General features: G+C 32.7%; 2 protein-coding genes across 4 annotated transcripts; both read left to right on the top strand.

Annotated features, from left to right (window-relative positions):
• Positions 1-755: 755 nt before the first annotated feature.
• On the top strand, positions 756-4,076 carry LOC114414491 (stress protein DDR48-like). 3 transcript variants are annotated; one of them, XM_028378771.1, is made up of 3 exons: positions 756-899; positions 2,757-3,084; positions 3,163-4,076. In XM_028378771.1, exons 1-3 carry the CDS (start codon positions 861-863, stop codon positions 3,942-3,944), a joined length of 1,149 nt encoding a protein of 382 aa, XP_028234572.1. In that variant the 5' UTR covers positions 756-860; the 3' UTR covers positions 3,945-4,076. The 3 variants fall into 3 exon arrangements, with proteins under 3 accessions (XP_028234572.1, XP_028234571.1, XP_028234570.1); XM_028378770.1 differs by having other exon boundaries at positions 2,757-3,827; positions 3,864-4,076; XM_028378769.1 differs by having other exon boundaries at positions 2,757-4,076.
• A 2,010-nt stretch (positions 4,077-6,086) lies between these two features.
• On the top strand, positions 6,087-13,059 carry LOC114414490 (coatomer subunit gamma-2-like). The gene is made up of 18 exons (XM_028378768.1): positions 6,087-6,274; positions 6,706-6,803; positions 6,911-6,961; positions 7,052-7,165; positions 7,276-7,476; positions 7,552-7,653; positions 8,499-8,606; positions 8,685-8,915; positions 9,130-9,380; positions 9,497-9,668; positions 9,772-9,927; positions 10,028-10,078; positions 10,497-10,637; positions 10,707-10,892; positions 10,984-11,115; positions 11,197-11,370; positions 11,557-11,796; positions 12,544-13,059. The coding sequence occupies exons 1-18, from the start codon at positions 6,229-6,231 to the stop codon at positions 12,736-12,738; spliced, it is 2,649 nt and encodes an 882-aa protein (XP_028234569.1). The 5' UTR covers positions 6,087-6,228; the 3' UTR covers positions 12,739-13,059.
• The last annotated feature ends 105 nt before the right edge of the window (positions 13,060-13,164 follow it).

Below are 13,164 nucleotides of genomic sequence, written 5' to 3'. Positions count from 1 at the left end.
TAAATATATACATTATCATTTTATGTATATAATATTGTTAATATTTTAAAATTAATTTTACACGAGCCACGTATTATCTTTGTAATTTAATCACATGAAGGTCCACTTAGATCTCATTATTTTCCCAATCTTGTTGTCAAATGTGTGTTTGTTAGTCTAATAATGTTAATAATATTTTACTGTAACAAAATTTGATCCATAGGAAAACATTGTACCAAAAAATTTATAAGTCAATTCCTTTAATATATTTTACTATAAATTGAATACTATATATATCATCTTAAAGCTTGAATGTTTTTTTTTTTTTTACTAAAAGCTTGATTGTTTGCGTTAAATCATATGAAAATTGAATAGTTATAAATATATAATCAATGAGTTGTTATTATTGTTTTATGCGTCAAAATATTATTTTTTATGAGATTTAATTAGTTTTTTATTCACAATAAAACATTTAAACAATGAAATGATAATTTTTTTTTTCAATTTATTTCACTTCATGCGATTGTTCATTATTAGACTCATTATTGAATACGTATCTTCTTTTGAAGAACATTATTAACTATCTAAACATATTATATTCCAAGCATGCAAATCATATCAGGCAAGGTAAAGCAAATAAACATCGCAATTCTCACCCCACTGAAAACTTAAGGAGTGTAAAACGTGGGGAATTACTAATTTCTAACCCAGGAATATGGAAATAATTTCACGTGCTTCATTAGTTTTCCAAACACAGCACATGATAAACTATATGTATCTCTTATAGACGTTTGGTATCAGGCTATAAATAGGGAGAGGTTACAGAGTCATCCATGCAAGTCCATAGTCAGAGAAAGTGAGGCTTTTATTTGATTCTAAAAATGAGACGTGCTCTTGCTTTGCTTCCTCTTCTCTTCCTGGTATGTTTTCGTTGGTTCAATTAGTTCATAGTTGTTATCTCATACCTTACCATTAATTGATTGCTTGTTATGGTTTTATTTTAATTTTTAGCCCATCTAAAAGTCCCCGTAAATAGGTATGAGTATTTGACAGATGTTAAAATATATAGGCAGATTCTCTTGTAATAAGATGGTTTCCTTGGAGAGAGAAAAAAAAAAAAGCACACAAAAATGACTACATTATGACGAATGGTACGATTTATTGGTTATATTTTTCTTTTCTTGCGTCTTTTTTCTTTAACACGATCATGTCTTGCTTAAAAAGAAAAGAAAACGATCATGTCTTGTTACTGAAAATCAGAAAAGGATCCAAATCTTTTTACCGCCTATATATCATACATTAATATCTTTTGTTAGAAAAATAATATTTTCACACATACGTGACCGAAGTATACGTACACTTCAAGGAATAAGAGAGAGATTGGAAGGAAAAAATAAAAAGGAACGTAGAAAATATGATGAATGGTATGGTACGAAATAAAAAGAAGATAAAAGTAAGATGAATGTAAAAATTAAACGTGAAAAAAAATCAGAATTATTTTGTTTATTCTCTGATACGCTGATTTAATTTCATGCTGTCCCAAAGTTATTTTTAATATTATTTTTTTCCTTGCCTATACCTTTGGGATACAAAATTTATGTATTGAAATTATGAAAAACGATAGTAACACACTTTTATGGATATATTTTTTATTAGTTAAAATGTATTGAAAATCATAAAATTTTATGGGTCTTATACTCTTATAGTTTTCAATTAATTTAAATCACCAATAAAAACAAATAAAGAGTATGACGCTAATCCTCCTCTTAAATTATACTATAGATTTCTTTTTTAGGAAAGTCTTGACCTATGTTTTGGCCTTTCTTATAATTTATCTCGGAATCACTATTTAGAGACTGTTAACAGAAATTTAAACATGCGATTATTTATTTTTTTACCTCTATTTATTGGAATTTTTTTGGGTACATTCTTTTTATTGGAATATTGTGTGATCTACATTTGTAATATATTGGATTAAAATTTGAAATTATCAGTAGGTACAAATAGATCAGGCCCTGTGATGGGGATTGTAGTCTAACTTATCTTAGGCTAAGCTAGACCAGACTATTTTAAGATAAAAATTAGATCAAGTTTTTTTTATAAAAAAAATATTTAGTTAAAAAGTTAGATTTTAGATTATTTAAAGAATATTTTAGTCCTATCAGGTTGTCTTATTTAAGAAATATAAATATTAATTTTTGTTAGTATTATTATTGTATTAATCTTTTTAATGTATTAAAATTATGTATTTATTTTCATTTGTAAATATTAAGCATGTTGACATACATACAGAGTTAAATCTATAAACTTATTAAAAGATAAAATTATATTTTTTTTACAGAAAATTTATACCTATTTAAAGTCCTTGTTACAAAATATACTTTTAAATAAATTACCATAAAGATCATATTAGATCTTAAAAATAAATTTATATCATATAAAATAAGTTAAACTTACTCTAATAATGTATAACATACATATTTCTGCCTTGCCTCATGCCTTAAATAATAGTGATTTTTGTTTTCATAATTGTTTAGTTTGTTTGAGATAGAATTTTTTCATATTGCCACGTTAATTGATTAATCTATTTGGATATATGACATATTTAAAAACTCTTATGTGAAATATATAGGTCTTTTAAATAGTAATATGTGTTTTTGAGTAAGGAGAGTGATACAAATTTTATTTATTTATTATTAAGATAGTAACATAATATAAATTGCATTCAGGTAATGATTTCTTTTATTTCTGTTTTCTTTTCATATTTTGTGAAAAAGTTTGTAGCGATTGGGGAATCAAGAAAAGATGGAGGAAAATATTGGAAAATGAACACGAGAGATCATCAGATGCCGAAAAAAATTAAGGCTCTCCTCAACCAAAACTTTGAGATCCAATCTGAAAAGATTCTCAAAACCAAGGAACAAATTCTTGAAGGTTCTAAACATGATTGCGAAAAATCTCTCGTTAAGAATACTCACACCACCATATTAGAAGATTTTGAACCAATATCAAGTGTTCCAATTTACAGAAATGATGACATTTATGCTAAGGAAGAAAATAAAGTTGTAAAAAACTTTGAACCAAGACCTAATGTTTCAGCTTATGGTGACAATGATGTTGATGCTAAGCCAAAGAAAAATGTCATCAAAGACTTTGAACCAAGACCCAATGTTTCAGCTTATGGTGACAATGATGTTGATGCTAAGCCAAAGAAAAATGTCATGAAAGATTTTGAACCAAGACCCAATGTTTCAGCTTATGGTGGCAATGATGTTGATGCTAAGCCAAAGAAAAATGTCATGAAAGATTTTGAACCAAGACCCAATGTTTCAGCTTATGGTGGCAATGATGTTGATGCTAAGCCAAAGAAAAGTGTCACGAAAGATTTTGAACCAAGACCCAATGTTTCATCTTACAATGACAATGACATTGAAGCAGTGGAAGAAAAGAAAATCATGAAAGATTTTGAGCCAATACCTAAAGTTTCAACTTATGGTGATGATGATGTTAATACAAAGGAAAAGAAAAAAGTCATGAAAGATTTTAAACCAAGACCTAACGTTTCAGCTTATGGTGACAATAATGTTAGTGCAAAAGAAAAGAAAAAAGTCATGAAAGATTTTGAACCAAGACCTAACGTTTCAGCTTATGGTGACAATAATGTTGGTGCAGAGAAAAAGAAAAAAATCATGAAAGATTTTGAACCAAGACCTAATGTTTCAGCTTATGGTGGCAACAATGTTGATAAAGAGGCAAAAAAGAAAGTCACAAAAGATTTTGAATCAAGACCTAACATTTCAGCTTATGGTAACAATGGTGTTGATGCAAAGAAAAAAAAGAAAGTTGTGGAAGATTTTATACCAAGACCTAATATTTCAGCTTATGACAATGACAACATTGATGCTCAGGGAAAGCCTCCAGAGGATTTTGAGCCTAGGCCAAATGTCTCTACTTATGATGAATAGTTTAAGTGAATGTCATCTCAATCAATAGTGTGACTTATCAATAAAGTTTGTGTGTTATGCATCAAATGAATAATATGAAAATGGTATGTTTACCTTTTTTTTTGGAACTATATAATATAACTAGTTGGAATACTTGTGTCTGTGCTTGTATAGATAATTTATAAAAACAAAATAAGATGTACGTATTCTATCAATGTTGGTTATATTAGGTGGAAAATCTGATAACACTGCTTTAATGTGTTGATTGACGATGAAGTAAACATTAGTAACTTTTTATGATCTCGAACATTAACTAGGTCACCCTCGTATCCTTCACCGAGACATATAGGGTGCAAACATTCTACTTGAAAACAACTTTGAAGCCAAAGTACGTATTTATATCGAATTTCCCCTGATTCGATAGTCTCGATACTTGATTAACAATTTCTTCTATCCATTCAGGCGGCAGATTATGGGTTGGTAAAGTTTAGTTAAGACACTAAATCTAATATTTCTACTCGTATAATGGGAACATTCGGGTAAGAAAACTGTAAACCAAACCTATATATACTTGAGTTTGTTTATATGCTTATTTCAACTTTGAAGCAATGAAATAGTGTCAATTTAGTCTAACCACTTAGTCTATAAATAATTCAGATAATTTAGGAACATGGCTCCAGAGTATGCATCGAGTGGTAAGCTAACTGACAAATCTGATATGTTCTCATTCGGTATTATGCTTTTGGAGCTCGTAACAGGTTGGCGCCCAGTGGACAACACTGGGGAATATGAAGTCGACTGGGTATGCATATTAATTAATTAATTAATTCCCCCAAAACTTTCCATGTTTAATTTGAACATTCTTTCGGTTAATGAATGCTTTTCATACTAACTATTAATTAATCCATCCCATCTATCATACGAAAAGATAACGTAATATAGGATAATGCTAATTAATACTTTAAGGACATTATTTTTAAGAAACTAAAAAAATTTGTTAGAAGACAAAAAATTATATTGTTCATAATTTTTTTTGTATTTTTTTTATGATTTTTACGTTAAGTACTTTTTTAAATTTCTTAATTAATATCATTAGGGTATTGGTTAATAAAATCTTAACTATAATATATATTGTCTTATCTTCTTAATTGTTGTATGTGATAACATTCTAATGAAATCATATGATAATGAAGGAGATTCAAATGTTATGTAAGCATAAGATTATAAAACTGTAGAATTGAAGAAATTTAAGAATTAATTAGTATTATTAATACTAATAAAACGTATTTATTTTTTAATAATTCATCACTTAAGAATTTTATTGATCTGAAAGTAAATAAAATTAATCTTCAAAGTTTTGAAAAAAATTACTTATAAAAGATTTTGTGAAAGATTCTAATTAACAAAGATATTAAATGAAGTATCATTACATGAAATATTATAACATGAGAATGGATAGCAAATAAAAAATCAGAAATATTACGATCACGTTCAGAAGATAATTACAACAAGTAGCAAATGGCTTCTATGGTGCAGCTAGTGCTGTTAGCGTTAGGCACTTAGCAAAGAGGCGCCCAAGAATGAGTCAGGTAATTAATAGCTAGGGGTTAGTCATTATTATTATTATCATATATCCATCCTCTTGTAGGTGATTGTAGGACAGGTTAATCTATCTCTTTATCCAACCTAAAATTTTGTTAGAGTCAATTTTGTAAATTCAAATCTAACCTAATCAAAACTCCATAACTTTTGAGACAAGATTGGATGAATCCGATTTATTGACATAATAAACTAATCTTAACATTATATAATACTAACATGTAGAATTAAAGAAAAGTGCAGCTAAATTAATATATATTTTGAGTTAAGTGATACTCGTTTTAAAAACAAAATATTATTTATGAAGTGAAGAAGTTGTATTGGTAATACATAAATTACATTTACTGTTTTATATAACTACCGAAAATACTATCTTTAAATAAGCCATTATTTGCAAAAATACACTGATTGAGTATGAAATTAAAAAGAGTATAAAAAAATATTTACACATTTTTTTGAATGATTATATTGAAAGATAGAGTAAAGAAATTTTAAATGAAAAAAATATTTAAATTAATTGTGATTAAATTTTAATTTGAACCTGAAAAATGTATCGCCCTTTGTAACTGGATCTGCATCCTAGAAGAGTACAAAGCATTAGCAACTGGTGCGTTTAAAGAGAGCAGCATTTTCCTTCTTCAGCACTGATTATTCATTTACAAACTTGAACAGAAATCTCATCTCAGTGATTCACCGGTGATTGGTGATGGCTCAGCCGCTTGTGAAGAAAGACGATGACCGCGACGACGAAGGTGCACTTTCGTAATTCGGTCCCCTTTCTCTCTCATTCGCGCTTTGCTTTTTCGTTTCTCTCCATTGCCGGATCAATCTCTTCCTCTTCCAGATCCGCGTTTCATTTCCATTTCCGAATGATACAGTAGGGTTCGCCTAGTTTAGATATCTCAATTCTCAACATCCTTGTGTTGGATCTTATGTTCCTCCTCTCCGACTTCCCTAATTCTCTCTCGTTTTATTCCTTTTCGTTTGTGAATACTTGAATTGATAATTCGCAATGCAGATCGTTGAATACGTTTCCGGTGATTACTTGATAGTGCTAGATTTTTTAGCTCTTTGTTGCGTTTTTCTTTTTTGTTCGGTCCCGAGTCAGGGTAATGTATTGTAACGAATCTTACCTATTAGTATTGATATAATTGTGAATTCCATGATTTTTGTTGTCGAGCAGCTGAGTATTCCCCCTTTCTGGGACTTGAAAAGGGGTCTGTTCTTCAGGAGGCCAGGGTTTTTAATGACCCTCAACTAGATGCTAGGAGATGTTCACAGGTTTGTGTCGTCAATTTAAAGGATGTCTGTGTTTTCATCTAGTTTCTGTAAATGATTCAGTGGTTGAATTCTTGGGCCGCTTGTTTGTTTTGTTATGTTGTTTCCAGGTTATTACAAAACTCCTATACCTACTTAATCAGGGAGAGACGTTTACAAAGGTCTAGAATGATATCCATCACCATGCTTATTTGTGGAATTATCTTAGGGATACCTATTAATCCCTTTTTGGGTAATTTTATTTTTTCTAGGTTGAAGCCACAGAAGTTTTCTTTGCTGTGACTAAGCTTTTCCAGTCTAAAGATATGGGATTAAGGAGAATGGTCTACCTGATGATAAAGGAGATCTCTCCCTCTGCTGACGAGGTTTCATTTTCTTATGCAACTTTTATTTTATTTTATATTCTTGTGTATGGTCTGTGATCTGTGTTACTAACTTGGATTATAAATATTCTATCTCTTTAATTTTTAAATAGGTTATCATCGTCACAAGCTCTCTCATGAAGGACATGAACAGCAAGATTGATATGTACCGAGCAAATGCCATTCGAGTGCTGTGTCGTATCACTGACGGAACCCTCCTTTCACAAATTGAGAGGTATTTAAAACAAGCCATTGTAGATAAAAATCCAGTTGTTGCAAGTGCTGCTCTAGTTAGTGGCATTCATCTACTCCAGGTAATAGTCATACTAATTTCCTTTTGTAATTCTTTATATATCCTCATATTCATCTATGCTTCTTGCTTATTACAGACGAATCCTGAAATTGTAAAAAGATGGAGCAATGAAGTTCAGGAAGCTGTTCAATCAAGAGCAGCCCTTGTACAATTTCATGCACTGGGTTTGCTACATCAGGTATGCTTCCAAAATTATTTGGCTCTGTACAGGGTTTTTGGTGTATTAAAGCACCTCAAAACTTGGTCTTCATTCTAGGGTCATTTGGAGTATCAAAGTGTGTGTGCTGACTTGTATCTTTCTACTGCCAGTGAATTTTCTTGAATGGTCATCTACACTTCATGGCTTATCACAGACAAACATCATAAATGAACATGTCTTCATTCTCTCCTATTACAACTTTCACCAATTACGTACTTTTCTTCCAGAGCCTGACTTCTATTTGAGCTTATGTGGGTGTTGATTTTGACTATACAAAGAGAAAGCAAAACTTCTTGAATTTAACTGGAAGAAGTTAATATTTGTTTGTTTGGTTTCTTGTCCATGTTTTGTTATCACATTGTCTTCTACAACAAAAACTTTTAGCATACTCATAGTTATACTTCTAGCTTCAAATTCAGCATCAATTTAGAAGTGGCGCTTCTTATAGTACAGTGAAAAGTTTTCAAAGTAGAGTATCTGTTCAGATATCCGTATTGCATTGTTGTTGAAGTTAGCTAAGTTTTGGATGCATTGAACCTCATGTTGGTAACTAAGTGGAAAGTTGCCTGCATACTGCTGTAAATTTTGGCACCATCCAACTCTTTACATGTCTAATGTAATTATCTTGTAGAAGTACAGTTCAAGCCGGACCATGATGGAGAATTATATTCATTAATTTCTATTCCTTTAAAGCCCTCTTATAAACTTCTTACTGCACGTCATTTTATGTTTGCCTTCTTGGAAGCCTTATTTCCTTATCATACAAAACACAAGTATAAATTCTGAAGAGAGTTGGTGGTACATGGTGATTTGAACCATTGCAGATACGACAGAACGATCGGCTAGCAGTTAGCAAGCTGGTTACCAGCTTGACAAGGGGAACTGTTCGCTCACCTTTAGCGCAGTGCCTTTTGATCCGTTACACAAGTCAGGTGTGTTTCCTTTCTTGTGTACTTTATTCGTGGAATGATATTTATTTTCTTAATCTGTATCGTCCATCATATATGTAGGTTATTCATGAATCAGGCAATACACAGTCAGGGGAACGCCCCTTCTATGATTATCTTGAGAGTTGCCTTCGCCACAAGTCAGACATGGTGATTTTTGAAGCTGCCAGGGCAATAACAGAGCTCAATGGCGTAACAAGCCGAGAATTAACTCCAGCAATTACTGTTCTTCAGCTTTTCTTAAGTTCGACTAAGCCAGTCTTGAGATTTGCTGCTGTCCGCACCTTGAACAAGGTAGGCCAGGCTTTAATTACACAAATTTCACTAAAGTAATTTTTATGCTGTTGTAGAATTTGAAATAAAGAATATTTGATATGCCTCTCAAGTCTCAAACCTCACTGTCATTGGAATGAGTATTTTGAGTTTTTCCTTCTAAGATTTGGAGTTGATAGAAAATCAATACCTTGACAAGGTTTTTAATCATTAAGTGTGACTTGAAACTTGGCAGGTGGCAATGACGCATCCAATGGCAGTCACCAACTGCAACATTGATATGGAAAGTTTAATCTCTGACCAAAACAGAAGCATTGCTACCCTTGCTATTACTACACTTTTGAAAACAGGAAATGAATCTAGTGTGGATCGTCTTATGAAGCAGATCACAAATTTCATGTCTGATATTGCTGATGAGTTCAAAATTGTTGTTGTTGAAGCAATAAGATCATTGTGCCTGAAGTTTCCTTTAAAATATCGATCTCTGTATGTGTCCCTGAATATAGTTTTTGACTCCCCACATGCCATATGTTACATCATGCATATTTATTTCCTAGAGGAATGTTTTATGATGATGGTTTGTATTCTGCTATTATTTTCAGGATGAACTTCCTGAGTAATATTCTTAGGGAAGAAGGGGGTTTTGATTACAAGAAGGCAATTGTAGATTCAATTGTGATTCTCATTAGAGATATCCCTGATGCAAAGGAAGCGGGGTTGCTTCATCTTTGTGAGTTCATTGAAGATTGTGAGTTCACTTATTTGTCCACGCAGGTATTACTTCCAGCTTGTGCTTCATTATTCACTGTTTGTGCATTTCTTTTGTCTGGAATTCTACATCTTGGTTGTTAACCATTTTGTTCCCCTTGTACTGTAGATACTTCACTTCCTGGGAATCGAAGGACCAAAAACATCAGACCCGAGCAAATATATTCGTTACATTTATAATAGAGTACATCTTGAGAATGCAATTGTTAGGGCCAGTGCTGTGAGCACACTGGCAAAATTTGGTGCTGCTGTTGATGTGTTAAAGGTTTTACTTGATTATATTTGCAGTGGTTTTCTCTAAAATTTATATAATATTTTTGGGGATATTTGGTGTCAACTTAAAATCTCATACTTTACTCTTTCAGCCCCGCATATTTGTTCTGCTAAGGCGATGTCTTTTTGACAGTGATGATGAGGTGAATTTCTGTACCTTGTTTTAATGTATTTTGTGGCATTTCTATAATTATGTGGCTTGAGATGCATTAGTTGTGTGGGGTTTTTTGTACATCTAGTATTAGTTGCTCATACCTGTGAGTGTAAAATTTTTATTTTGAATTGTTTAAATCTTTCAAATATATGCATGTTTGTCTACAAATCAAAACATTTTAAATACTTAAAATTTTAAAATTATGAATGACGTCCCCTGTTTGATACTTGGCCAAATATCAGCAATTAATTAGAATAGCCTGAATAAATTGGCTACTGTATAAACACTCAAAAGTTAGTCAGTTAGAACAGCGGACATAGTAAAGAATGAGGGAAATTTTTACTTCTGGGTATTTTTTAAATTATTAACCTCTTTAATACATTTTTGGTATTTTGATTTCTGTGCAGGTCCGTGATAGGGCTACACTTTACCTGGACACACTTGGAGGTGATGGTTCAGTTGTTGAGACTGATAAAGATGTAAAGGACTTCCTGTTTGGGCCATTTGATATCCCACTTGTCAATCTGGAGACTAGTTTGAAAAACTATGTAAGTCTTCCTCAGCATCTTTCTTGCTTACAATTAGTTTATCATCTCATGTGTTTAATATGAATGTAGGAACCTTCAGAAGAAGGTTTTGACATTAACTCTGTGCCCAAGGAGGTCAAGTCCCAGCCACTTGCAGAAAAGAAAGCCCCTGGTAAAAAGCCAACTGGTTTGGGTGCTCCCCCATCAACTGCAGATGCATATGAGAGGATGCTTTCGACCATTTCAGAGTGTGCAAACTTTGGGAAGCTTTTCAAGGTTCTTTCACTTGTTTCTGCTCCCACAATTCTATATTTTATGTAGTTCTTTCTGTATCTAATGTGGTATGTATTTTGATATTTTTTACCAGTCCTCAGCACCCGTGGAGCTCACTGAAGCTGAGACAGAATATGCTGTTAATGTCATTAAACACATTTTTGATAGGCATGTTGTGTTCCAGTACAACTGCACAAACACGATACCAGAGCAATTGTTGGAACATGTAATGAATATTATAGATGCTTCAAATTTTCTTAAAATAATCCAACTCCAAGGTCTTTGTAATTATTTTTCCCTATTACAGGTTATTGTGACTGTGGATGCTTCAGATGCTGATGAATTCTCAGAGGTGTTCTCCAAGCCTCTCAGGTCTCTTCCTTATGATTCACCTGGACAGACTTTTGTGGCATTTGAGAAGCCAGAGGGAGTGCCAACAGTTGGAAAATTTTCTAACATTCTGAAATTTATTGTCAAAGAGGTATTATCCTCTCTTTTTTTTTTTCTGAACCTTTCTGGTTTTTTATTATTTCATGTCATGATTATGTTTATATTATAATTCAAGCGTGAAGCTTGTTTTTATATTTTTCATTTAGGGAATTTGTGGAAAATAACCTATAATATTTTTGTAGCAAACTCATCTCTAGATTAACTGGATCTTCTTCAGGTTGACCCAACCACTGGTGAGGCTGAAGATGATGGTGTCGAAGATGAATACCAGCTGGAGGATCTGGAGATTGTTGCAGCAGATTACGTGTTGAAAGTGGGGGTGTCTAATTTTAGGAATGCATGGGAAAGCTTAGGCCCTGATTTTGAGCGAGTGGATGAGTATGGTCTTGGTCCTAGAGAGAGCTTGGCTGAAGCTGTAAATACTGTTATCAACCTACTTGGCTTGGAGCCTTGTGAGGTAAGCTGATGAGGTCAATTGCTGCTTTGATAACTCTTTTTTGAGACCACTTTATTTAACTTGTGTATTGCATGTGTGTTGTGTACAACGGTTGCACAAAGTGTTTTACACGAACATTTCAACCTATGACCTCCTGTTAACTGCCTGAAACCCTCACCACTGACCACTATTAGTGCCTACTTTAATTAAACTGATTATGAGAAAGCAAGTTGATCGTACAATTTTTATAGTTTGATTGGTCTACTTGTTAGATGCTGTTACAAATTCATTTTCTATACAAGATTTTGTCAAAGCATAAACTGAAAGTTGAATGTTAATAGATAATTTTATGTATATATAATATAATTAATAAAAGATGCAAATACAGTTGGTGGATATAAAGAATTTAATGTTTGTACGCGAAGCCTAGTTGTCACTCACCCTTGTTCATTTGAAAGATTTGAAGGTTAACTTTGTGACATAGCCAAACACCTGCCTCAAGGTCGTCCATGCATGCATGTAAGACGCAGTTGTATGCACAGAGAACCTAAATTAGAAGAGATTCTTGGGTGCTTCTATTACTCAATCACACTAGAATCTCACCTCATCTTGACACTTGGCTTGTAGACTCGGCATGAGTTATTTCTCACTGCATGAGCACTTGACAAATTCTAAAAGAAAATTGGTGTATGCTTTTCTGTTACTTACTGGTATCATCTGGGAAGGTGACATCTTTTTTTATAATTTATATTTGCTGATTGTGTGCAGGGCACAGAGGAGGTTCCACCCAATTCAAGATCACACACATGCTTATTGTCAGGTGTATTCATAGGGAATGCGAAGGTGCTTGTACGGCTGTCTTTTGGACTTGATGGTCCAAAGGATGTTGCAATGAAACTGTCTGTCAGATCAGAGGATGAAACAGTCAGCGATGCCATTCATGAGATTGTGGCAAGCGGCTAGTCCATTGAGTCAAGAAATGTTGACTCAAATCAGCCCCTTTTTTGGTTAATGAGATTGGAGTTTAGCAGGCATATAGATATTGACGTTTGTAAAGAATTTCAAAATTGTAATTGTTTGTCCTTCACTCACTGCATTATTGTTAGACTAGCAAGTATCGCGTCGGGTTTATTGCGATACACCTTCCTCATAATGATACTTCATTTTTCGGTGTAGTCAATGTAAGATGAATTTTGGGGATTTACCTAATCAACTTTTGTGTCCTCAATGAGATGGATATTTGTTGAACAACAATTGTTAATTACAGAAGGCAACTTTCTTAAAGCCGGTCGAGATTTATGCGTTTCTGTATTATGACGATGACGAGGACATGGTTATTTTTTACTTAGTTTTATTAGCCTTTAAAACATATAGAGGTCATTAATTTTT

This window comes from Glycine soja, chromosome 6, assembly GCF_004193775.1.
Source record: "Glycine soja cultivar W05 chromosome 6, ASM419377v2, whole genome shotgun sequence".
NCBI lineage: Eukaryota > Viridiplantae > Streptophyta > Magnoliopsida > Fabales > Fabaceae > Glycine > Glycine soja.
This window is presented reverse-complemented; position numbering and strand designations above follow the sequence as displayed.